Source organism: Lonchura striata, chromosome 5 (genome assembly GCF_050655825.1).
Source record: "Lonchura striata isolate lonStrDom1 chromosome 5, ASM5065582v1, whole genome shotgun sequence".
Classification (NCBI taxonomy): domain Eukaryota; kingdom Metazoa; phylum Chordata; class Aves; order Passeriformes; family Estrildidae; genus Lonchura; species Lonchura striata.
The window spans coordinates 4512501-4538059 of NC_140707.1; the positions used below are offsets into that span (position 1 = coordinate 4512501).

Here is a 25559-nt window from a genome sequence, read left to right on the forward strand (position 1 = left end):
TGGGCTTGTTCCCCCAGCACTGCTCTGTTCAGCCCCCTCTGCTTCCCTGAGCATCTCCCTGGACCTGGACATCCCCTCCTGAGAGGTGCCTTGTCCCTGCCAGCGCTCACAGAGCCCATCCCACCCTGTGTGCCCTCGGCCCGGCCCTACAGAAACCTGCCTGTGTGCAGGGCCCTGGCTGGGGCAGGCTCTGTGTGCAGCTGGGCAAGGGCAGCTCAGGAGAGCCCTGCTGGGCCCTGCAGAGGTGATGCTGCTGCTGCCCAGGGCTGAGGAGTGGCTGAAGGCCCTTTGGGAGGCTCCCAGCAGAGAGACTGACCACCCAAAGTCACCGTTCTGGAGTCTCTGTAAATGTTCAAACATTCCTTTGATGATCCTGTGTGTCCCTTTCAACTCAGAATGTTCTGTCATTCTGGGATTACAATTCCTGTTCTGCTTCTCTCATCCCCCTGGTGTCTATAATCAAAAGAGAAAAAAAAAAAAAATAAAAACCCTTGCAACAGTGTTAGAAGACTACAGTAAAAAACAGACCTTTATTGGAGGGTTCCAGGTGTCCCCAGGGGACACCCAGTCCCTGATTTCAACAATTTATTACGGTTAATTAATTAGGGTATTTAATAGGAACATCCAATAGGAGATTCAGTTGCCCCAGTTATACTCCCCAGGCTCAAACCATTGGAGTAGGTCCAAGGGCTTCTATGCCTTTACTTTTTGTTGTGACTGCTCACATTTTGGTCGAAAACCAAAATGTTGTTCTCGTAGCTCCTCTTCCTGATAATAAGACTATGCAGTATTTCAGGAATGTGTTTAGGCAGTCAGTTTATTCTTCTAAAATCTAAAATAAAAGTAAGGAAATGTACTAGAGTTATTTAAGGATTACAGTTATATAATAGTATTTCAATAGAGTTAATTAGAGTTTAATAGTTAATAAGGATTATAATTTTATAATTATATAATAGTATATAACTATAAAATAGTAATTTACAGAGGTACAAATATATGAAAAATGTATAAAACAAAAATGTTTTTTTCATCACCCCAACTTTCCCATATTGCTCCAAGCAGGAAATAGAAAACACTCTCAGGAAAACTCCTGACCTTTACAGCAATCCCAGGCTTACCTTCTTTGGGAAGTGTCCCCCGGAGCTGTGCCCAGGCTGGTCTGGAGCTGGGAGCAGCCCTGCCCCAGCCAGCCCCTCTCAGCAGCAGCACCTGCCCTGCTCAGGGTGGCTCCTTCCCCCCACAGCTCCTGGCCAGCGCTGGGAGCAGCTCCAGGGCCGGCTGAGAGCTGTCCCTGGCAGGCAGCAGAGTCCCTGGCCCAGCACAGCGCCCTGGGCTGCAGGACCCTGCTCTGCAGGACAGCCCTGGGCACCCCTGGCTGCTCTGCACAGGAGATGAGCAGAGAATGCACTCACAGGCTCTGTGGGCATTGGCATGTTCCAGCTTTAGGAGATCTCTCCAGGAGCTGCAGCTGCATTGTCCTGCAGCCAGAGGTTCCTGTGCCAAGGGCTGGCAGTGATTCTGCCCCAGGCACTTCTCAGCCTCTTCCCAGCCCTGACTGATTGAAGCTCTCTGTGCCTCTGTGCTGTGCCCGGGCTGGCTGCAGGCAGTGCCCCAGCCCTGCTGGGCTGGGAGAAGAGCTGCTCAGCAAGAGAAATGTGCTTTTGAAGCTCTGCTTGGTTACCAGGATCACCCTCTGTGCCAGGAGCCCGGCCCAGCTCAGCAGCACAGACACAGCACAAGGACTTTAATGACCCTCTGGGGCTTTGTGCTCAGGCCCTGAACATCAGGCCCTGAGAGGGAGCTGCAGAAACCTCTGCAGAACTCCAAGTCGCAATCCAGCTCCAAAGTTTCTGGGACTTTTAATGGGTCCCACTGAGGGACACGACTGAGAAAGTGTCCCCAGGCCCCAGGCCGAGCAGAGAACTGGAGGCACTGATGCCAGGTGGGGACAAAGAGAAGCCAAGTCTTGGTACCCTGGGGCACAGCAGGGTCTGTGCCACCAAGGGCTGTGAGGAGACACCTTGTCCTGAGGCCCTGGGGCCTCCTGGCACAGCCCCAGCCAGGCTGGGCACTGTCAGCCCCTGCTCCTGCCCTCAGCATCCCCCCCATGCCCACATCCCAGTGGCCTCAAGGATCTGCTGGAAGGAGTCCCTGGGGAGCCTTGGTCAGGAATGGCCCTGGGGGCTCCTTCATACTCCCAGGGACTGCAGGTTTTTCAAAGGACTTTGGGTTTGGCTTTTGCCTTGCAGTCTCTGAGAGCTTTGTGCAATCATGGCCCCAATTATCTGCTTTAAGGAGTCCCATGAGAGCTTTGTACTGACACTCAGTGGGGCTCATTAATGCTTTGAGATCCTCAAGGTTCTTAGGGTACTTTGGATTGTCCTTTCAAAACGGAGAGGTTTTTGTGCCATTTTCAGTTTCTGAGAGGTTTTTGTGCCATCCTGGTCTCCAGTTCTCTTTTCCAAGGAATCCACGAAGACTCTGTGTTGGGGATGGACCTCAGTGGGTCCCATTAATGCCTTGAGACACCTTGGGTGTTTCCTCTTGACTTTTACTCCTGTAAAGGTTTGTGCAATCTCCTCTCAGGCTGTGAGATTCCGGGGCTCAGCTCCAAATGCACCATGGGGCTCATTCGGATCAAACAAGTCCTGACAAACCATGGCTCTGCCTTGATTTCTCTCTTGTCTGGGGCAGTGGATCAGGAAGTGTCGTGGTTTGACACGGAAAGAGAATTTTTTTCCGGAAGGAAGAGGTCAATTTAGATATTGACCAATTGAAAGTAGACACGCCTCTGAGAACACAGAGGGTTGAAAGCAGAATTCCCAGGGGAACTCGCTCTCTTTGGTTCCGGTCAGCGTGCAGTGCAAACCTCCCCTGCCCAGCCACAAGCTGGGTGGGGGAGGGGAAGCCCCCATGGCCTGAAAGGTAGGCCCCAAGGGTGGTGGAAGGACTGGAACCGGGCTGGCCCCTGCAGATGGAAGGGTGGAAGAAATCTGGGATGTCTCCATTTCCCCCCCCCCCCCGGTTTCTCTCCGGAGGGGGAGAGAGAAAGAGACAGCGGCGATCCTGTCCTGTCAGCAATTCCACCACAAGGAAGGAGGAGCGGGGGGAGCTCCAAGGTGCCCAGTTGTGTGGGAGTTGCTGGATGTCCGGGCATCGAGCCATCCCTGGGAGTTCAGACTTTTAACCCTTTCTTGAGAAAATGAAAGGTTTGTGAATTTTCCTTTCCTCTCCTCGGTTTGAAAGAGAGGAAGAGGGACACCTTGGACCCTGGGATGTTGGAAGGAGGAATTCTAGAGGGGAGGGGGACAAGGAGTGGCTTTTGGCTGGACTTTTCCGTGTTAGCCACAACCTGAACCAATCTTCTCCTTCAAGAGGGACTAGGTTTTGGGAGGATGCCAGTGAGTCAAGAGACCTGCTTCAGCTGGGAAAAAGACAAAATTGGAGTGAACAGAGAAAAGGTTAGGGAGTTTATGGTGGCGCCCCCTTGCCCTGGAAAGGAAAGAGAAGAGAAGAAGATCTCTGTTCTTGAGCCCTCGGCCCCAGGGGAAAATGGGGGGGACTGTGGTCCCAAACAATGAAGAACTGAACTGTTGTTTTCTCCCCTCTTGGCAGGGCATCCTTGAAAGGAAAAATCCTAAAAGCAGTCTGACCATCCATGCATTGGTGGTGAGAGCACTGTGCATGGAAAGGAGAAGGGTCACCATGGCAAACTTTTTCTCCGGGCGGTGCCATGTGTGACATGGAAACACAGGATGTGAAGCTGTGTTTCTTGGGGGGTCTGTGGCACAGGAGAGACTCTGTTCCCTCGATGGACTGAGTATCGGTTGTTTGGAGGGTGGAAACCTGATTGGGGTCCAGATTGTGCCTCACTGTGGTTTGTTGGAGTTGGGTGGTGGGGGGAGGAATGTTTTGCAAGGTTTTCATTTGGATCTTTGTGTGTTTTTTTTTCCCCCTTCTTTAGTTTTCTCTTTTCTTTTGTAGTAGTAGTTTAATAAAGTTTTTTTCCTGTTATTAAGCTTGGGCCTGCTTTGCTCTATTCTAGGTTCCACTTCACAGCATTCAAGGTAGGGATCACATTTTCATTGGGGCACTGGCATTGTGCCAGTGTCAAACCATGACAGGAAGTTTCTGTAGTGGTTTTGGTTTGCCAATTTGAGATTTCTTGGCCAATGCATTAATTAGTGTGGTGGATTCAGTGTTGGCTAATTACCAGTGCACTCGCTAGAATATACTTACTCATTTTCTGCTGTGAGATAGGATTAGGAGAAAGGCAAAGTAGGCTCAGAACTTTAAAATAAACTTTTAAATTTCTAAAGAAAAGTTTATTAACAGTAACTAAAAGAAAGGGTAAAAAGAATCAGGACAAAACTTTCAGAACACTTCCCCTCTTCGTACAACCTGACAGTGTAAAGAGATCAAACCTAAATTGTCAGCTAAAAGGGAGAAAAGTTCCTCTTGTTAATGTTATGGAGACTTCTCCACAAGAAAACAGTTATCTCATGGCTTTTAATTTCCATGAATAGCAGATGCCCAGGAAAATCTGTAATTGTGAAGTCCCTCCCATTTTTCCACAGCTTTTCCCACAGCTGTCTTTATAGCCAATGTTATGGGATATTACTTAAAAGATGAGCTGTTTAATAGCAAAAGTTCTTTTCACCTATTTCTGAAATCATCTTCATCTCTGGGAACAGAGGTCTTCCTCTTCCTGAGGGCACAGGGTCTCATCACTGTGCTCTCTTTCTTGGTTCAAACTTCTCATGGGATCACACCTACTGCAACATTTGCTCACTTTAGCATGGAGGCCTTTGCTGAACAAGTCATCTCCCCATACTTTTCAATGCCTTATAGGGAAAAGGAGTGTCTGATGTATCAATGACATCCTTCTCCATAGCTTTAGCAGAGGATTTCAGCCCCAAGATCAAGGCATCCACTCATCCCTCCATTCTGAGACTCAACTTCCCCTTCCCTGCCCTCGGTGTGTTCATGTTGCTCCTCTGTGTGCCTGCCCTGTGTCCTTTTCTCTCACTGGAGGGAGGATGGCAGCACTGGCAGAGTCAATATCTGCCCAGGGCTGCAGATGGTTCCATGAGCCCAGCTGGGCTCGGTGGCTAATTCTAATTTTGGCCATGGTCCCCGGACGTGAAGACCAGTTTTTTTTTCCACAGGAATGAAGAAACAGAGCACCACTGTTTTAGGAGCGGATGAGAGGTGACCACAAGAGGCAAAGGCCAGCCAGAGCCACCAGATTGTGTTCTGAGAGATACCCTTACAAATAGGAAATTTTGTAGGGAGGGTACCAATTTTGGCAATGGACATGTGAAATAACAGACGGTTATTTCCATACAGAGGAGAGCATGGAGCTCCAGTGCTCCAGGAGCTGATGAGAGGCAGACCTTGACATTCTGAGATCAGCCAGACCTGTCAGGTGGCCCCTGGCAGGCCAAGCCAGCCAGACCTGGTCCATGTTCCCTCACTTCCATGGGGCCCCACAGTGTCCCAATGGTCCCTTGTTTCCAGGAGGCCCTGAGGTGTCACAATGCCCCCTTGGTGACACCAGGCCCTGCAGGGTCGGAATGGTCTCCATGGTTCCATCAGGCCCCACAGAGTCATAATGGTCTCTGGGTCCATGAAGCCCCGCGGTGTCACCATGGCCCCTTGGTTCCATGGGCTCCAGTGGTGCCACAATGATCCCCTTGGTTCCATGAGGTGCCCACAGTGTCACAGTGATCTCCATGGGAAGGAAAGAACCGAGCCCCAGTGTGGCAGGGGCAGCCACCAGAGGCCAAGGCCAGACAGACTTGACAGTACTGACAGATTTTGGCTGGGAGCAACCCTTGGATATAGGGAATTTTAGAGGTGGCATCCCAGTTTCTGACATGGACACCTGGAGGAGAAGGATGGTTCTTTTATGGAGGAAGGAATGGATGGAACACCGGTGTTTGAGGGGCAGATGAAAGGCAGCCATCAAAGGCCTAAGGCAGCCAGACCTCTCTGTCCTGATAGCTTTTGTCTGAAAGCAACCCTTGGATATAGGGAATTTCGGAGGTTGAATTCCATTTTTGGTCATTTCTTCATACATAAGGACAGTTCATTTCCATAGGAAGGAAAGCAGCAAGCCCCAGTGTTTCGAGGCAGGTGAGAGACAGCCCCCAAAGGTCCGAGGGCAGCCAGACTTGTCTTTCCTGGCATTTCACTTGGGAGCAATCATTGGCTGTATGTTGTTTTGGAGGTGGAATCCCAGTTTTGGCCATGGGCGCCTGGTCAAGATAGATGGGTTTTTTTCCCATGGGTAAGAGAAGCGTGCAGTCCAAGTGTTCTGAAAGAAGATGAGAGGTTGCCTTAGGCCAAGCCAGCGAGATCTGGCTTTCCTGGCCCCTTTTGTTTAGAGGCTATCCTTGGCCATATGGCATTTCGGAGGTGGAATCTTAGTTTTGGCCATTACATTAGGAAGGAAAGCACAGAGCCCCCATGTTTCTGAGGCAAATAAATGCCAGCCCTCAGGAAGACAAGGCCAGCCAGACTTGCCAGTCCTGGCAGCTTTTATCTGGGAGCTATCCTTGGATATAGGGAATTCTGGCATCAAATGCCCAATTTTGGCCATGTGCCCCTAGTTGAGGTGAATGTTTTTTTCCCATAAGAAAGAAAAGCACATGGTCCCAGTGTTTCACAGGGAGATGAGAATTGGCCCCTGGGTGGTCAAGGTAGCCAGACCTGTTCCATGTTCCCTTGGTTGCGTGGAACCCCACAATGTCACAATGATCTCCTTGGTTCCATGAAGCCCTGGAGTGTCTCAATGTTCCCCTTGATTCTGCAGTGTCAGAGTGGCCCCGTGCTTCCATGAGGCCTTGCAGTGTGTCTTGGTTCGACAAGACAGGAGTCTGTGAAGGAGGTCAAAAGCCTCCTGTGCAATGGAGAAGGTAAACCGCCTCCCTCCGAATTACTAGGATTTTTAAATTAAAAGGCTCTCAGGCAAAGATATGGGAATGGGAGTAACAATTCTTTACTAGGAGAAAACTAGATAACAATTTAAAAAGGCAAATGCAATCGGTACAAACAAAACTAGTGATAAAGTCCAGAACCTGAGGATTCGGGGTGCTGGTAGCAGTCCGGTCAAAATGATAGCTGCTCCTCTTGCAGTGGATGATGAATTGCAGCTGAAGTGGTGAGCTTTAGAAGGGTATAGTTTTCTCTGAAGATCTGGTGGCAGTTGGGCTGGTCTTCCTCTGCGCCGGGGTTGCCCCCGAGCTCCGCCGCCGCTGCCTCACCGCGCTCCAGCCGCTTCTCTGGGAATCTCGCCGAAGGAGCTGCTTCTCTGCGAAATCCCGCAAAGAGAGAGCTGCTTCGTCTCCCCAAAAGCTACCCCTTTATACAATAAAAGAGTGCTTGGCTTCCCCCTCTGGGTGGAACATCTCACAATGGGATGGTGTTATGTTACCAGCCCTGCACTGAATCAGTCAATGGCCCATTAACAAACCATTACCTCTTCCAGCAAACCATTCTTCTTGAGAGATAACAAACCTGCCCAACTTCCAACAGATGGCAAATAGAATACAAACTTATCTTATAACCCAGGACACAATTGCGCAATGGCTTAGTGGTTCCACAGACCCCTGATGTGTCACAGTGGCCCCTCGGCTCCGTGTGCCCTCGCTGTGTCACAATGGCTCCTCTGTGACACTGCGGCTGCACAGGGTCACCATGGACCCTTGGTTCCTTGGGGTCTCTGAGTTCTCAATGGTCTCCTTGATTCCATGAGGCAGCACAGTGTCACACTGGCCCCTTGGTTCCATGAGGATCTGCAGGGTCACACAGGTTTGTGACATTTGTCCTTGCTGCCCCTCACATCCCCCCTGCCCCACAAACAGCCCCGAGCCACCCGTGAGGGACAGGCCCTGCTGTGCCAGGCTGGGCTCAGGGCTTGGCCTTTCTGCTTCCCCCAGCCAGCCCAGGCCTTGCTCAGCATTGCAGTTCCCTGCTCTGAGCCTTGGGCTCCCTGGAATCCTGGTCTCAAGGATCTGCTCTCACCAGTCCCTGGAGAGCCTTTGGCAGTCCCTGCCCTCAGTGGGGCCCAGTGATGCTCCAAGGGACTTGGAGTTTTGCTTCTGACTCCTTGAGCAGCTTCTTCAGCCTTCTCTCAGTGCCTGAGGATTCTGGACTAAGCCCCAAATCCACCATGGGGATCATCAAAATGCAGGAATCCTTCAGGGGCGCTTTGTCTTCATCCAATTGTCTGCAAATCTCCTGGGCTTGTGCAGCTGATTGGAGTCAGTTTGGAGTCCTTGTAAAGGAAGAAGATTTCCAAGTGCACTTCCTGAATTTTTTTCTTTAATCAAGTGAGTATTCTTAGTTTCCAGTTCAGTGAAGAGCTGATAGAAGCATTCCCCAGGTGATCTTGATGCTCACTGTCTCATTAGGAGGTCTGGGCATGTAGAAGAATGAGCCCCGTAAGGGCTGACCCTGTTTGGACAAGCTGCTCCTCACCCCCAGGCTCACCATGTCTGACATCGCCCACCTGGCACTGACATCCCTGTGCCCTGCAGCAGAACCTTGTCCCTGAGCTCTGCAGCTCCATGTCCCAGCCCATTGCACCGTGTCCCACCTGCTCTCCTCAGGGCTCTGCCTGCATACTGGCCCAGGAGAAGTTTTCCTCTTGGGAAAGAAAGAACGGAAAAGCTTGATCAGGTTTCCTGAACAACAAACCCCACTCAGGAACCACCTGCTCAGTACAGGCTGCCTGGAATGGTGTCACCTTTCTACAAGGAACAGTGTAACCAGAAATGATCTCTGAAAGCAGAATTCTCTGAGTCTCCCAGCTGAATTCTCTGTCCCAGCCCTTTCCCTGGATCTCTGTTGCAGATGGAAGCTGCTGGTGCCATCCTCACCTTTAACCTCTTTCTGGAATGCAGGCAGATATTCCTAGCTGTGTTGAGCAGGATTTGCTCAATGTTTCTATAAATCTTTTGTGCTCCTCATGGAACGAAGGGGCCATTTTGGCACTGAGTGGGTGACGTGGAAGCAAGGAGTCAATTGTGACCCTGGGGTCCCATGGAACCAAAGGGCCATAGTGACACATCAGGGCCATGTGGATCCAGTGGTCCATTGTGACACTGTGGATCCAAGGAGACCATGGAGACACCTCCAGAACCTCATGGAACCAAGGAGTCCATGGTGACCCAGCAGGGCTGCATGGAGCCAATGGTCCATGGTGACACAGCCCATCCAAGGAGGTCATTTGGACACTGCAGAAGCTCATGGAGTGAGGTGGCCATTGTGACACTGAAGAACTTCATGACACCAAATATCCATGGGGACACAGCAGGGCACCATGGAACCCAGGAACTGCTGTTGCAGTTTTGAAAACTCCTGGAACCAGGGCCTGTTGTGGCACTGCAGCACCAACACAGCTGCTGCACCTTGTCCCCTGCCCTGCACAGCTCCTTGGGAGGCACGGCAGGAGCAGCACCCTGGAAGCCTCAGGAATGCCCCTCTGGGATCCATGGCACACACTCCCAGGGGCTGGAATTGCAGTTCCCTTCCAGGAAAAATGTTCCTGCCCTTGAAGGAAAAGCTCTTATGGAAGAGCCAAAAGCCAAGTGGAGCGAGATCTTACAGTGACATTTCACTGCCAGCCTTCATAATTTCACCCGTAGTTGTTGCAGCTCATGGATTGGGAATGAAATCAGGGCAGGGTCTTTGGTGGGAGCTGCCCTGGGTCAAGGGAGACACTGAGAGAGAAACAGAGCAGGTAAAGAGAGGCAGGAGAGAAAGGAGGTGTTTTGGTTTGGAATGACAGGTGTCTGCTAAGAAAGGCAGGGGCCTCCCCTGAAATGGAAAAATGTAGACTCTTTCTTTCTGAATTGCTATAAATTGGAAATTAAGGGGGGCTGTTGGGTAAAAATATGGGAGCAGGAATAATAGTTTTTTATTAGGGAAGAAAATTAAAAGATAAACATTTCAGTTAACTGAAACAACACTGACAAAATCAGAATACAACCTGACACCCTGTTGGACAGGGTGTTGGTCACAGTCTAATTGGAACTGTGGGTGCAGTCCTCCAGGAGTGTCAGGTGTGGTTCTGTTGGAGAAGTGATCCTGTAGGAATGGAAATCTTCTTCTGAAGAGGAAGGGGCAGCTGTTCCTCTGGGAAAATCCAGCCCAGAAAAAGATGTGTTGGTGGGCCATAATCTCAAGACTAGATGCAGGTAGGAATGCTTGGCTCCTCCCTCTGGGCGGAGCATCTCACAATGGGATGTTACAGTTCTTATCAGTCATGCTGTGACATTCAATAGCCCATTATCAGCAGATGTCTCCCTTGAGGGAGGATTGATTGTGGAAGAGATAAGGAAAAACTGCCCACTTAACACAGGACAACTGCCATACAGATGGCAAATAGAACACATCTTGCTTTTCAGTCAGGGACAGGAGGACACAAACAAAATCAGCTGAGGAGGCGGCACTTTGAAAAGTAAACCAGAGCTGACAGAAAATTAATGGGACAGAAATCAATAATTCTGATAGTTTTATTTATTATCAAAATAAATCACACTCGCCCAGCCCCACACAATCCCGATCCCACAACCTCAAATTTGGATCTCACTTCTCCCAATCTCCTTCCAACTCTATCTCACCCTGGAGGCTGAGGAATCAAATTATTTTGGCATGGGACTGAGGTGGGAACCAGCCATTTTGAGGTGGGATTCACCTATTTTGGGGTAAGATTGAGAAGTTTTGAGTGGGATTGAGTCATTTTGAGGTGACAGACCAATCCACCTTGGCATTTGGAATGGAAAGGTATGGAAAATACTACCAGATATCCCCCAAGAATCCACAGATCCTCCAGAATATGTTCCCAAACCATAAATTCCACCTCAAATACCTTTTAAATGGTGGGATTTTTGACATGTCTGGTCAATACTCTTTTTAGCCATTTTTAAGGTGTTTTTAAGTGATAAAGACAAATCAGAAGAAAACTGGGGCCAAACCAAAACCAGAGACCCCTTGAGCATCCTCTGAGCACTGGACAAAACGAACTCAGCAGAAATTAAACTTAACCCTCCATAAAATGCCTTGAGGAAGATTTGCTCTTCCCACAAGTCACTTGTGATGTGTTCTGGTTTGAAAGTAAAACCAGTGAGAGACTCCAAGTCAGAAATACAATTTATTGGGAAAAGGGGAAAAGGACAAAAATACATGCAATAATACAAAGGGAAAGGCTACTGACAAAGTCAGAATACAACCTGGCCAGCGTGCTGGTAGCAGTCCGAATTGGAAGAGCTGCAGTCCTCTTGGGATGGCAGATGTAGTTGCTGTGTCTTCTCAGAGAACCTGTGGAAAGGCTCCCCTCTGTCTAGAAATCCCCAGTTTTATCCAGGTGGGAATGCCTAGCTCCTTCCCTTGGGCAGAGCATCTCACAATGGGTCATTATGAGTCACGAGGTGTGTCCTTAATCACCTCCTCCTCCTGGACGGTGTTATCTCTGAGTCATGTGGCCAGGCATTGATGGGGCCATTAACAGCAGATAAGGAAAACTGCCCCGAGGCAACTCCTACTCAGATGGTAACAGGAAAATGTTTGGTTTTTTTTCTTCAGTCTTGGACAATATTGGATTGCTTTCTCTGTAATATTGATTAGTTAATAATCAATGAATTATTGATACTGGATCAATTTCTTTGTAATGTTATTAATTAATAACCAATAATCAATCATGAATATTTGAGTGATTTCTTTGTAATATTGTGAAAAATGCAGATTGAATGATGCGCTGCTATTGACTATTGATAACTCCCTGCCATTGATTTATAATAATCTGCTATTGATTATTTATAACTCCCTTCTATTGATTATTGATAACTCCCTGCTCTTGATTTGGATGTGTGGAGATGAAGGAACAATGGGAATGGAAATCTCCTTTTTTTTCCTTTTTTTCCCCATTTTTTTCTCCTTTTTTTGCCCTTCTCTCTCCCATGACAAAAATGAAGATTTGCTGAAAAATCATTAAAATGGGAAACAGAACTTTTTTAAAATTGCTTTTTTAAAAAAATTCAGTGAACAATTGGAGCTGGGTAATTGGTTCTTTAATGACTTTAAATTCGTGCTTTGGGTTTTTTAATCAATGCTTTAAAAAAGAACCTTAAAATCCAAACTGGAACAAACTCCCCAAGTGTCACCAACCCCCCCGGTGCCCCCAATGTCCCCAAATGTTCCCAAATGTCCCCAAACCTCCCTAAATGTCCCCAAACTCCCCAACATCCCAAAATCTCCAGAAATGTCCGCAGATGTTCCCAAATGTCCCCAATCCCCACTCAGGATGCATCGGTTTGTGGGGGATGTCACTCCCCCCCACCCCCCCGTTTATTCTGGAAATGTTTGGGGACATCTTGGGGACAATGGGGGGACTTTGAGACACTGGGGACATTTGGGAACATTTGGGGACATTGAGACATTGGGGACATTTGGGGACATTGGGGAAGTTTGGGGAGCTTGGGGACATTTGTGGTTGGGGACATTTTTGGGGGGAGTTGGGGACATTTTTGGGGGTTTGGGGACATTGGAGCTGTCACATGAAGAGCCCCCCTGGAGTGAGAGAGAAGAGGAGGGGACACATTGGGACACTGGGGACACCTGGGACATGGGGACATGGAGATGAAGGGGGACACCGGGGACATTGGGGACACCGGTGTCACCTCCCCGCCGAGGGCCACAGGCGCAGGCTGAGCCCCTCGATGACGAAGGCCACCAGGGCCATCCCCGCCATGTCCTCCACGCTGGGCATGGTGGCACCTGTGGGGACATTGGGGACACATCACTGACACCCCCAGGTGACACCAACACCCCTGGGTGGCACCGAGCCCGTCCTGGTGGCACCGGCCACCCCGCAATGTCCCCAGCTCGCTCTTGATGTCCCTTAGGAGATCCCAGCCCTGTCCCCAGTGTCCCCAACCCCATCCCAGCTGTCCCTATCTCCATGCCTGTGTCCCCGACCCTGTCCCCAGTATCCCCAACCCCATCCCAGGTGCCCCCAACCCTGTCCCAGATATCCCCAACCCCTTCCCAGGTGTCTCCAACCCTGTCCCCAGTGTCCACAACTCCATCCCAGGTGTCCCCAACCCTGTCCCCAGTGTCCCCAGGCATCCCTGGTGTCCCAAGACCCTCCAAACCCCGTTCCTAATGTCCCCAAGTGTCCCCAACCCCACTCCTGATGTCCCCAACCCCATCCTGGTGTTCCCAACTCTATCCTCAATGTCCCCAACACCATTCCTGATGTCCCCAACCCCATCCCAGATGTCCCCAACCCCAGTCCTGGTGTCCCAAGACCCTCCACACCCCATCCCTGATGTCCCCAGTTGTCCCCAACCGCATCCCTGATGTTTTCAAGTCTCCCAAACTCCATCCCTGATGTCCTCAGGTGTCCACAAACCCTGTCCCTGATGTCCCTAATATGCCCAGCTGTGCCCAAACCCTGTCCCTGATGTCCCCAGGTGTCCCCAAACCCCGTCCCTGATGTCCCCAGGTGTATCCTCAGGTGTCCCTCACCTGCCACCACCACAGTGACCCGGTGTGGGGTGTCCCACGCCGCGTGTGTCACCAGGCAGCTGTAGCTGTCCCCCGGCGCTGCCGCAGCCACGCGCAGCCCCGCGCTGCGGCTGAAGGTGCCGTCGGCCGCGCGCCGGTGCCCGGAGCTCCAGCTGGGCCCCAGGGTGGTCACCGGGCTGTACCCCAAGGTGTCCCCAGGGCGTGGCCGGGTGTGTCCGTGGGTGCGGTGTTCCCAGCGGATCTCCACGTCCAGCGGGAAGAAGCCGACGGCGTCACAGCGCAGCTCGGCCGGGAGCCCCGGGGACAGCCGGGACGGCAGCAGGGACACCCGGGGAGGGGCTGGGACACGAGACAGTGAGCTGGGGATACTGGGAGGGACTGGGAGGGACTGGGAGGGACTGGGAAGGAACTGGGAGGGAACTGGGAGGGAACTGGGACATACTGGGAGAAGACTGGGACATACTGGGAGGGAACTGGGAAGTACTGGGAGGGACTGGGACATACTGGGAGCCCCGGCCCCGCCCATTCCCGGCACTGACCAATCAGGCACAGCCGCAGCACCTGCTGCACCTGCCCGCGGGGCGTGCTCACGGAGCAGACGAAGGCGCCGTCGTCCGACACCGAGAGCGGCGGCAGCTGCAGCGACACCTCCCTGGCGCCCCCCGGCGGCTGGGAGGACCGAGGAAACGTTCGGCCTCAGCGGCACCCCCCGGTAACCGGGAGGACCATGGCCGTGCCCAAAAACCCCCAAAAAATGCCCCCAAAAACGACCCCCCTAAACACAAAAAATGCTTCCAAGCCCCCCCACAACAAAACCCCCCAAAATCACTCACCGAACCCCCCCAGGACTTCCCAAAAATTTTCCCTGAAAAATGCTCCCAAAACTTTCCAAAAACTGTTCAATGCCCGCAGTGCCCCCTAGCGGCCGGGAGGACCGAGGCTTTCCAGTGCCAGCGGCGCCCCCTGGTGGCCAGGATGACAAAAGCGGTTTCATGCCCCCAGCGCCCCCTAGCGGCCGGGAGGACCGAGGCTGCTCAGTGGCGCCCCATAGTGGCCAAGAGGCGGCCGGGAGCAACCGACACCCCCCTGCTCGGTGGCGCCCCCCGCTGTCCCCGCAGGGCTCCGCAGCCCCTCCCCTCCCCTCACCTGCGCGGTGCCGGGGGGGCTCCCGTGGCCCCCCAGGAACAGCAGCACCCCCGGCGCGGCCTCGGTGCGGCGGGCGGTGGCCGAGTCGAAGGCCAGCAGGCGCCGCGTGGCGCCGTGGCGGTGCCGCAGCCACTGCAGCGTGAAGGGCTCGGCCGGGGGCGCGAAGGCGCAGTGCAGCCGCCCCGGCGCCCCCAGCAGCGCCCGCGTCTGCGGTGTCCGCGTGGACACTAACAGGGACACTGAGGGGTGGGACAGGGCATCAGGGGTGTGGGGACATCGGGGACACTGGGGACATCGGGGATGTGGGGGGATGTCAGAGACATTGTGGGGCGGGACAGGGTAGTCATGGGGTGCGGGGACATCGGGGACACTGGGGACATCGGGGATGTGTGGGGACATCAGGGACATCGGGGATGTGTGGGGACACTAGGGACATCGGGGACACCGGGGATATGGGGGGATATCAGGGACACTGCGGGGTGGGGCAGGGCATCACCGGCGGGGGGACACTGGGGACACTAGGGACACCGGGGACATGGGGATAATGGGGGACATGAGGACAATGGGGGGACATCGGGGACAAGGGGACAATGGAGATGTGTGGGATAATGGGGACAATAGGGGGACATCGGGGACATCAGTAGCATCCGGGACATTGGGGAAATGTCCCCGATGCCCCTGATGTCCCCCCATTGTCCCCATTGTCCCCCAGTGGGGGGACATCGGGGACATCAGAGACATTGGGGATAATGGGTGGACATTGGGGACATCAGGGACATCGGGGACATGGGGACAGTGTGGGGGCATCAGGACAGTGGGGTGATGTTGTGCATGTGAGGACAATGGGGACATTGGGATATTGGCATGGGGAACATGGGGTGACACCGGGGACGTTTGGAGCCGTGGGGTGGCAAACACAGAGGTGACAAACACAGAGCTGGCAAACACAGGTGACACAGAAGTGACAGTGACACACAGGTGCCACACACAGGTGACAATGACACAGGTGACCAGGTGCCACACACAGGTGACAGTGACACAGGTGACACACAGAGCTGTCCCCGGTGTCCCCTCACCGTTGAGGAGCGGCGGGTCTCCTCCCCGCTGCTGCAGCAGCGCCGTCCCCTCCCCCTCGGGTGTCCCCAGGGCCAGGAGCCACCAGCGCGTCCCCAGCCCGGGGTGGCACTGCGGGGACCCCGGGGACGTCCCCGGGGGTGGCAGCAGCGGCGCCGTGGGGCTGAGCTCGCACCGGGGGGGCAGCCGGGAGGGACCCCAAAATTCCCCCAGCACCCCCAAGGGGTCTGCAGGGAAAGGGAAAGAGCAGGGGGTGAGCTGCACCCCAAAATCCCACCAAACACCCCCAAAATTCCATCAAATCCCCCCAAACTCCCCTCAGCACCCCCCAGGGGACTGCAGGAAAAGGGAAAGAGCAGGGGGTGAGCTGCACCCCAAAATCCCATCAAATACCCCCAAAATTCCATCAAATACCCCCAAAATTCCATCAAATACCCCCAAAATCCCCTCAGCACCCCCCAGGGGACTGCAGGAAAAGGGAAAGAGCAGGGGGTGAGCTGCACTCCAAAATCACAGCAAATCCACCCAAAATCCCCCCAAAACCCCCAAAAATCACCCCCAACCCCCCCCCAGGACCCCACAAAAAAACACCAAAAATTTCCCCCAAAATTCCCTTAAAACCCTCCAGGAGTCACCCCAAAACAACCCCAAAAAATGCCCCCAAAACCCCCTAGAATCCCCCAAAAATGCCCCCAAAACATCCACAGAACACCCCAAGAAGCCCCCCAAAATTGCCCTCAAAAATCGCCCCCAAAAACCCCCCAAAATCCCCTGAAAACCGCCCCTGAACCCCCCCAGAAAAACCCCCAAAAGCCCCCAAAACCCCTCAAAATCGCCCCCAAAACCCCCCAAAATCGCCCTCAAAATCGCCCCCAAAACCCCCCAAAATCGCCCCCAACCCCCCCCAGGACCCCCCAAAATCACTCCCGAACCCCCCCAGGACCCCCCAGAAGCCTTTCCCGCCCCCCCCCAGAACCGCGGGGGTCCCCCTCAACTGGGGGGTCTCGCACCGATGACATCGAAGGCGTTCTGGGGGTCCCGCGGGGGGCCGGGGGCCGGGGGAGCCTCGGGACCCCCCAGAAGCCGGAGCAGGGCCCCGCGGGGGGAGGGGGCGCCGCGCTCGTCCAGCAGGGGGCAGCGCAGGGCGGGGGGGGGGTCCCCAAAAACCGCCACCCCCCCCCAGGCCAGGAACAGCCCTGGGGGGGCAAAAATATGGGGCTGGGGGGGCTTGAGGGGGCAAAGAGGGGATGTGGGGGGTCCTAGGGGGTCTGGGGGAATTTGGGGGGGATTTTGGGGGTCTTGGGTGGACAAAGAGGGGTTTTGGGGGGTCATGGGGGGTTTTGGGAGCGTTTCGGGGGCATTTGAGGGGAGTTTGGCGGAATTTGGGAAGGTTCTAGGGGGCTTTCGGAATCCAGGGGGGGCTCTGGGGACTCCTGGAGAGATTTGGGGGCGTCTTAGGGGGCATTTCGGGGGAGCCTGGGGGGGATCTGGGGGGGTCCTGGGGTGGTTGTGGGGGTCCTGGGGGGCGTTTAGGTGGTCCTGAACAGGTTTTGGGAGGTCCTGGGGGAGTTTTGGGGGAGATTAGGGAGGTCGTGGGGGATTTGGGGGGATCCAGGGGGGGTCCGGAGTGGTTTAGGGGATCCCGAGGGGGTTTGGGGGGTCCTGGGGGATTTCAAGAGGGCTTCGGGAGATTTGAGGAAGATCCGGGGGGTCCTTGGGGGGATTTAGGGGAGTCCTGGGGGGGTCTGGGGGAAATTCGGGAGTCCTGGGGGATTTCGGGCGGTCCAAGGGGACCTGGGGGGCCTTGGGGGGGGGTTGGGGGGAATTCGGCAGGTCCTGGGGGATTTTGAAGGGTCCTGGGGAGGGTCCGAGAAGGGATCTGGGGGTGCCGGGGTGGGGTATAGGGGGATCTGGGGGCTCCTGGGGGACTTTGGGGGGTTCCTGGGGGATTTTGGGGGGTCGCAAAGGGGTCCTGGACAGGATTTGGGGGGTCTTTGAAGGATTTGGGGGTGCTGGGGGGGGGGTCTTGGGGAAGATTTTGGGGTCCCCGGGGAGATTTGAGGCAGTTTTTTTTTTTTTTTTGGTGGGGGGGGAGTGCAGGAATTTGGGAAGTTTTGAGTGGGGAATTTTGGGGGTCCCGGTTCCGGGAATGTCCCGAATTTGGGGGTTCCGATTTTTGGGGTTATGGATTTTTGAGGTTTTCCGAAATTTGAGGGGATTTCCCAGGATTTGGGGTTGAGGGGGGGGGGCGGGGCTCGGATCCGCCGGGATTTGGGGTCGGGGCGGATTTGGGATCCCGATTTTTGGGGTTTTTCGCCCCTTCCTCACCCGCCAGCGCCAGCCGCGCTCCCGCCATCGCTTTCGCTTTCGCTCTGGCCCCGCCCAAACCCGCCCCAAATCCCCAAAACCGCCACAAATCCCCAAAACCGCCACAAATCCCCAAAACCGCCCCAAAATTCCCCCCGGGAGCTCCGGCCACGCCCCAAACCCCAAAATTCTCCTCAGGGACCCTGGCAGGACTGAGCCCGTGGCACAGTGACCCACGCTGCAGCACTCGGAGGGGGCTGTGCCCAGGGGATGGACTCCGCTCCGAGAAGTTCCTGGAGAAGTCTCGGCCGGGAGAGAGCGCAGGGTGCAGCAGGGAACGACTCCTGTCCCTGAGCAGAGGGAGAAGCCCCGGGGGATGAGCTGAGCATGGCCCCATTCCCTGTCTCCTGCCCTGCCGGGGGAGGAGGTGCAGCTGGGAGCAGGGAGGCGTGGGGAAAGCTGCATTTAAGGCTCTGCACTGACTTCTCCTTCTGCTCCGAGTCTTTGGAGTTTTCTGCCAGAAATCTCTCCCCTGCCCCACCCACCCACAGGGCTTGGGGCAGGTTTCCCTTTTCGGGGGAAATCAAAGCGAAGCACTGATGCGCTAACGAGGGGCAGGAGAAGTGAGGCTCCTGGGCTTCCCGCAGAGGCGGAGGCACGGGAGGCGCAGGGCCGGGAAAGCCGTGGCGGGAGGCGCGGAGAAGTTTGTTTGTGTGGGCAGCTCAATCCCGGCTCGGGCCGGGCCCGTGCCGGGGCTGTTCCTCATCTCCGGCTTTCCCCTCACGCAGCCCGGGGGCGCCGAGAGCGCGGGGCGAGGCGGGGCCGTGCGCAGAGCCCGCCCCGAGCTCGCTGCCATTGGCCGCCGGTGCCGTCAGTCGCGGTCGCGGCGCGCTGATTGGTGGGAGCGGGGCGCGGCGCGGCCCCGGCGGCGGGCTGAGGGCGGCCGTGGCCGCGCAGCGCCGCCATTGGCCGAGCGGCTGCGCGGGCCCGGCAGCGGCGGCAGCGGCCGGAGCGCGGTGAGGCGGCGGCGGCGGAGCTCGGAGGCGGCCCCGGCGCAGGTGGGAGCCGCGCTGGGCTCTGCGGGGGCTCGGGGCCGGCTGCGGGCGGAGGGGGCGGCAGGGGGCTCCGGCGGCTCGCCGGTGCCGTGTCCGGCCCGTGCCGGCCCCGGGCTGAGGGCGCTGCGGGAGCGGCTGCCCGCGGTCTCCTTCCCGCCGGGGCCGGGCAGGAGCCGCTGCCGGAGCAGCGCTGGCTCGGCCCGGCTGCTGTGGGTAGGACAGAGGGGCTGCCCCGCGGCCGGCAGCGGGCGGGGAAATTCCCGTCGCCGGAGGTTCGTGTGCCCGGGGGAGAGCGAGGAGTCCTGTCAAAGTGACTTTATTGCCGAGCAGGGGCAGAGGCCGTGGGGCATTTGCCGTGCGCTCTCTGCCGTGGCTGTAGTCCGCAGCCTCCTTTTTATCCTCATTTTCCCGGCCGATCTCCCTCTGCCTTTGCCCACCGGCTGAGTTCCTTGGAAGGTTCCGACTTCCCGATGCGCCTGGAGCCTGTCCTCGTTAATGTGCACCCTCCTTTTGTAGAACAGCCGATATTCATGGCTCTGTTAAGTCTTTGTTCTTCTCCTCGAAGTTCGGGAATGTAGCGGGACTTTGAGCAGCTGTCTGGGTCAATTTGTAACATTTATTGTAACTGATGGTTTCTCCCCTTATCTACACGTGCCTGGCCCTATCTCCAGGCAGATTCACTCCTTGACTCTGTTTTGTTCTTCCCGGGTCCTCTTTGGTTTTGGGATTATTCTCGGTGCCCTCATTCCCTGTCCTTTTGTAGCCGTTTGTGGATCAGGAGGCCTGGCTGCCACCTGCATGCCCTGGCTCAGCTGCTGGATGAGCTGCACTGCCAAGGTGTGGAGCATGGTAAAAAGATGAGAGTTGCTGCAGCACAGAAGAGGAGAAGCAGCATTCCTTTAGCCCCTGGTGTGCTGGGGAGCCAGGAAACCGTGTCCCATTCCCATCCTTTCCATGTTTGGACCAATACATAAACTGCTCTCCTATTTCCTTTCTTATCTTTTTTAGCAGTTTTCTCGTCATCTCTTTGCCAGCAGCAGTTTGAGCCATTTAGTTTTCCACAAACTCCTGCTTTTTCTGCTAAGAGATAATCTGATCCCATTCTCTGGTGAAATGTTGTGTTCCTCGTTTCAGTGGCTTGGTCGGCAGGAAGGTCAGGAGCTGGAGCTGTCTGGTTGGTTCTTATTCTGAGGACAGCTTGTAATGTAATGATGCCATTGAAATGATAAATGGGTTCTCTGTCTCCTGATATGAATTTGTGAGAAACGCCAATCACTTGGTTTTTAAAATGTTAGAAGTTTAATACTAGTAAAATGGTTATAAAAGTAGGAATACAATTAGACTAATAAAAATTTAGAGTTAGGACAATTGCAAGACATTAAAAAGCAAAGACTTGCAGATGTCCGGATGCTCTCTTGGGCATTTAAGCCATAACAAGCATACCTTGTGAATAAAGGAATCACCCCTAAAAAAATACACTGTTGCATATTCTTATATCCTTCATGGTTATGCATACATTTTATTTAAAACAAGTAACTCTGTCTGTTGTATGTCAGCTGTTTTTTTTAATCCCCACGGCATGCTCCAGTCTGAGCATGGCCTGAAGAAATTAACTTCTTCTAGTAAGAAATCCATAAATTGCTCTTCTCTGGAGAATTTAGGTGTTCCTTGAGCGAATTTAGGTGTTCTCATTCCTTAACCCCCCCCCCCACACACACACATGCATATTTTCTCTTTTAACTACTAAAGCTTCATTTTATCTACAAAGCTACGTTTACCATACTATTAAAATGTTAATACAGCACAAGTTATCATTATAACATAATACATGTAGTAACTATCTGCACAGAGCCATATAACATGCATTTTTCACAAAATCATTTTGGTTCCCAGGGGCTGGTCCATGGTGTTGTAGGATTTGTTCTGGTGGCCGTTCATCTTTTCCCCATGTTTGGGCGCTCCCTCAAGCTGGGGCTGCATCAATTGACCATTTTTTTTCTTACTCCTTCATCATATACTTGAATTCCAACTGATTTCCCTGAACTTGTTCTAGCAAAACCCCCAGTGCTCTGATACACCCTGTACAGCACAGACAGTGACAGCAGATGTTGGAGTGGGCAGAGGGATGATCCCCCCCTTATTTTAGTGAAGTTTTCCCAACATTCTCCATTTGCTGTTTCCCTTTGCAGCTTCAGCCATTTCTGTTGCAGAGTCAGAGATCCTCAGCATGGGCTCTGCCTTCAGCTGTGCAGATTCCATCTGTGCAAGCAGGCAGAGCTTGGGGTGAGGGGCAGAGGGAATCAGCCAATTCCTGCCCCAGGCAAGAAGAGCCAGGTACCTTGTCCCCAGTTTGCCCCAGCAGTGTTAATTTGCATTTCTGAAGCTCCTCCTGGGTGCCTGGAATGCAGCTTCTCTTCCTCAGCAGCCTTCAGCAGCCTCAGTTGTGCACCCCCCACAATCTACTGCTTTTTTGTTTTCCTTCAAATCATCTATTTATTGTTCATGAGTTAAAGGGTCACCTTTAAATCTCATCTAGTTTTGAAAATTTTGAAAAACTCTAATCACTTGGTTTTTAAAATTTTAAAAGTTTAATAATAATAAAATGGTTATAAAAATAATAATACAATTAGAGTTAGGACAATTACAAGACAAAAAGAGCAAAGAATTACGGATGTCCAGATGCTCTCGGACCCTAAGTCAAGAAAAGCATGACTTGTGAACAAAGGAATCACCCTTAAACAAAGACACTTGTTGCATAGTCATACATCCTTCATCGTTATGCATACATTCTGTTCTAAACAAGAAACTCTGTTGTATGTCAACTGTTCCCTTTAATCCCCTGGCATCTTCAAGTCTGAGCAAGGCCTGAAGAAATTAGCTTCTCCTGATAAGAAGCCATAAATTCCTCTCCTTTGGAAGATTTAGGTGTTCTTCGAAGGGAGCATCTCATTCCTAAAAAGAAAACTCCCCCCACATACATTGTCTCTATTTTAACATAATGTTGTAACCTAAAACTACACTTAACACAATATGTAAGGGAATTAATACAGCATAACTTTCTAACATTACACATATAATATTCATTGTAACATTTGTGAAAAGCCAATCATAAATATGCATTTTTCACAATCCCACCTCTTACTGCGCAAGCCAAATTATTTATAAAGAATATTTCCTGTCCTCCTGCATTCTTTGGACTCTGTTGGTAATCAAATAAAACATGGGATTAAACAAAGAAGAAATATCAAAACACTTGTAACACATAAAAGGAAGAATCCTAATTTCTTCCACCATCCCATTCTCAATACATTACCCCACCTGCTAGTTTTTAACGTTATTTTCCCATTTTTGGACTGATACCTGGGTCATAATTTTTTTCTGATATCCTTTGTTTTTTCCAGGATGACATCCTCATTGCCATCTATTTTCAACAATCTGTACACCCCATTCTTTAGTCAATAACTAGCGTAAAGCCAACCTATTTTAATGCACTGCAGGTGATGTTTGGCTTTGCAGACTCCATATTAATTCCAATGCCTGAGCAGCTTTGTTTATTATCTTCTCTATAACTGCTTGGAGTCATTTAATATGACTCAGGATATAATTTGGGGTTAACACAGAGCTAGACTGCTGTGCTTGTTTTCCCTTTTTTTTTTACTAACTGTCTCTTTACCGAATCTTGGACTATATTTCTAAGATCAAATGTAAAACAAATCCATCTCTCTCCTTTTGGACATTCCATGCCCCAAGTATTACTACTTTTTCCTAAGTTCTTTGTAATGTGATAATTTTCCCCCTTTTTCCTGCAGGTACTTAATTTGGATGGGTTATAACAGTGCCTGTTGACATGGGTGTGTGTGACAAAAAGGAACTTTGGTTTCTTTCCATGTGATACTTTCTGTAGCATTTGTGACACGATCTTGCTGCTGTCTCAGAAGGGAAAAGACAACAAATGAGAGACAGAAACAGGAATGACAGAGGTCTGGCGTGGCTTATACCCCCAGCTCCCCTGCCTGTGGGGCTGCTGCCCACAGCAGGTACGTGTGATCTTCTCGCTGGTGAGTTCAGTGCTCAATCCAGGCTTACCCTCTGTTTCCCTTGTCACTCCTTTTTTACTCATTTCCAGGCAAATTGTTTTTGACACCTTTTAACTGTGGTTTTCCACCATTCCTCAGGTATCTCTCAGTCCACAGGCATTGATAATCCCCATCTACAAAAGCAATTTATTACTTCAGTTTTTGAGGTCTTTCTGTATAGGGGATTGATTCAGTACTCAATACTTCTTGCCATGAGAACATAGATTTTGTGAGCTACAATGCCAATTATTCTCATAATTTAAACATTCACTTATAACCCAGCTGCCATGTCCAATATGGGGATGAATCAAATAAAGTATACAGCATAGTATTAATGGCAATTTCCCTTCTTGCCTGTACAAGTCACAGGCTAAGGCCAGACTATAAGAACTCTTTGACTCAAACACTCCCGACCCTCCTGTTTGAAGTGGCAGTGTTCCTCTGCCAAGGAGGTGTCGGAGGCGTCTCAGGGCTTATTCAGGCAGGGCTTAGAACCAGTGATGCAAGCTTTGCCTTATTTCTCAGTTAGGTGTTATTCTTTGTACCTGCCTTGGATCATTTGGGTCTTCCCAAACCATTACCACCCAGTCCTGGTTGAAAGTCAATTTGGTATCACCTGGTTTAGATGTGATAGTCCATTCCTCACGTTTCTTCACAAATTCTTTTATTTTGCTGGCATGAATTCACCCTCTTTTCCATGGTTGGGATTGCTGCTTTAGTAGTACCTGGAAAGGACTTCTTAATAACAGTGTTAAAAGAAAAACAATACTGCATTAACTTTCACCAATAGTTTTCTTCAAAACTTTCTGGGTTTAACTAAAAACTTTTTCTGTAGCTGCTTCTTCTTCTTGTATCCAGCTGTGCTAATTGCTGCAGAGGCCAATTCTTCTTCTTGTGAGCTATAATTAGTTAAATAAAAAAAGACTAGCCCAAATTTAACACAAGATGTATCACATCTCTTGGTTTTTTGCTTTTTAGGCAACATCCAACTGTTTTAGTCTTACAGACCCATTCTTCAGAACAAAAGCCTCCTTTCCTTAACAACAAAAATCAGAAGGAAAAAAAAGAAGTCTTGTTTAAAAAAATAAAGCACATTGTGAGAGTCAGCTATCTCTGCTTTGATCTTATCTCTATTGGTGGTCCAGCTCTCCCTCTTTTTCACAGCTTTGCCTTTGACTGTACTTCCTCACTCCCCTCCCCTTGTTGTCACTCTGTCTAGCAGGAATGGGGGAGAACTTACAAATAGCTATGGTATGGGGACTTTGGGGTGTATTTCGCTCTTTCTCTTTCTCTCTCTTTCCCTTTCTCTCTCTTTCTCTTTTTCTCTCTTCTTGTCTCTTCTCCCTTTCTCTCTCTTTCGCTCTCTTTTTCTCTTTTCACATTTCAACATCCACATTCCAATATCAGTCCACTTTCTAACATTAGTCCTACATCCTGGAGAGGTGAGTCTGCCAATCACCTCTCCCTCCTTTTTCAACTTCCTTACAAATTTAATTAGTTTTGTTATGTGTGTTCTGCAGGCCTTTAATTCACAGCACCCTCCACCAAGGGCTACCAGCTACCCACAGCTGACAGTGCTAAAACTAAAGACTTATTTTGCTGTCACAATTTTCCATTCACAAGCTTGAAAGGGTTGTAGGAACAAGGTAAACAAAAACTTACTTCTGAAGTGATCTTGCCTGCAATAAAAAATTTAAGGCAATGCTTGTTAGTGCAATATAATTTGCAAAGAAGCCAAGGTTTGATTTGGGAAGGGCATCTGAGGACACAGAGCATGAGTTTTACAAATCTATAATTTGAAGAGGGAATAGACAAAATGTGGATACAGTGGGGGAGACAGCAAGTAAGGAATTTATCTCTGCAATACTCTCTTTTTGACTGCCAGGAGACACTCTCTGAAGAGGTTCTTACAGTACAAACAATAACTGGATGGGAAGAGGCACTCTTGAATTTAAGCTTTGGTGTCAAAATAGGAAACTGCCCCTGAGCACTGCAGTGCTGGAGCACCCTGCCTGCAAACTCACCAGAGGCAAGCCACTGCTGCCACGCTGCAGGGCTGCCTGCAGCACAGAGGGAACCATGGCCAAGCCCTCCCTGCAGGCCTGGGTAATCCACACAAGGAATCACAATTGCTTCATAGCTCTCTAACTCATTCAAGAAATAGGAAACTGTAGTAAACAGAGATCTCCCTCACCATCTTTTTCATATGTGTGTGTCACACACCCACTGTGATGCTGGAAGTAACAAATTGTTTACATTAGAAGATACTGAACCTTTTTCTTCATCTAGCTTTGTAGTTTCCCTTTTCTATATGTAGCAACCTCCCATTGTGGGAAAAAATGAGCCCTATTTTTTTACAAGTGTT

General features: G+C 51.7%; 2 protein-coding genes and 1 long non-coding RNA gene across 3 annotated transcripts in view; 2 read left to right on the forward strand and 1 right to left on the reverse strand.

Annotated features, from left to right (window-relative positions):
- LOC146767152 (uncharacterized) overlaps nucleotides 1-25559 on the forward strand; it is a 221295-nt gene that overhangs the window by 182263 nt on the left and 13473 nt on the right. The gene's annotated exons all lie outside the window — the stretch shown is intronic.
- On the forward strand, nucleotides 2206-4014 carry LOC144246372 (uncharacterized). The gene is made up of 2 exons (XR_014955907.1): nucleotides 2206-2925; nucleotides 3376-4014. It is a non-coding gene; the product is annotated as an uncharacterized LOC144246372 (long non-coding RNA).
- On the reverse strand, nucleotides 12534-18572 carry LOC144246439 (tapasin-like). Its single transcript, XM_085581099.1, has 7 exons — nucleotides 18085-18572; nucleotides 16767-16952; nucleotides 15759-15983; nucleotides 14683-14921; nucleotides 14076-14205; nucleotides 13537-13875; nucleotides 12534-12783 (listed from the first exon to the last, which is right to left on the reverse strand). Exons 1-7 carry the CDS (start codon nucleotides 18458-18460, stop codon nucleotides 12683-12685), a joined length of 1596 nt encoding a protein of 531 aa, XP_085437225.1. The 5' UTR covers nucleotides 18461-18572; the 3' UTR covers nucleotides 12534-12682.

Excerpts from the sequence above, each read along its gene's own strand:
- LOC144246439 (XM_085581099.1), bottom strand. The coding sequence starts at position 18,460 with ATGGGGCCATGCTCAGCTCATCCCCCGGGGCTTCTCCCTCTGCTCAGG. Across the intron at positions 14,206-14,682 it reads GCCCCCCCGGCACCGCGCAG|CCGCCGGGGGGCGCCAGGGA; the intron begins GTGAGGGGAGGG and ends CGGTCCTCCCAG. Across the intron at positions 13,876-14,075 it reads GCTGCGGCTGTGCCTGATTG|CCCCTCCCCGGGTGTCCCTG; the intron begins GTCAGTGCCGGG and ends CTCGTGTCCCAG.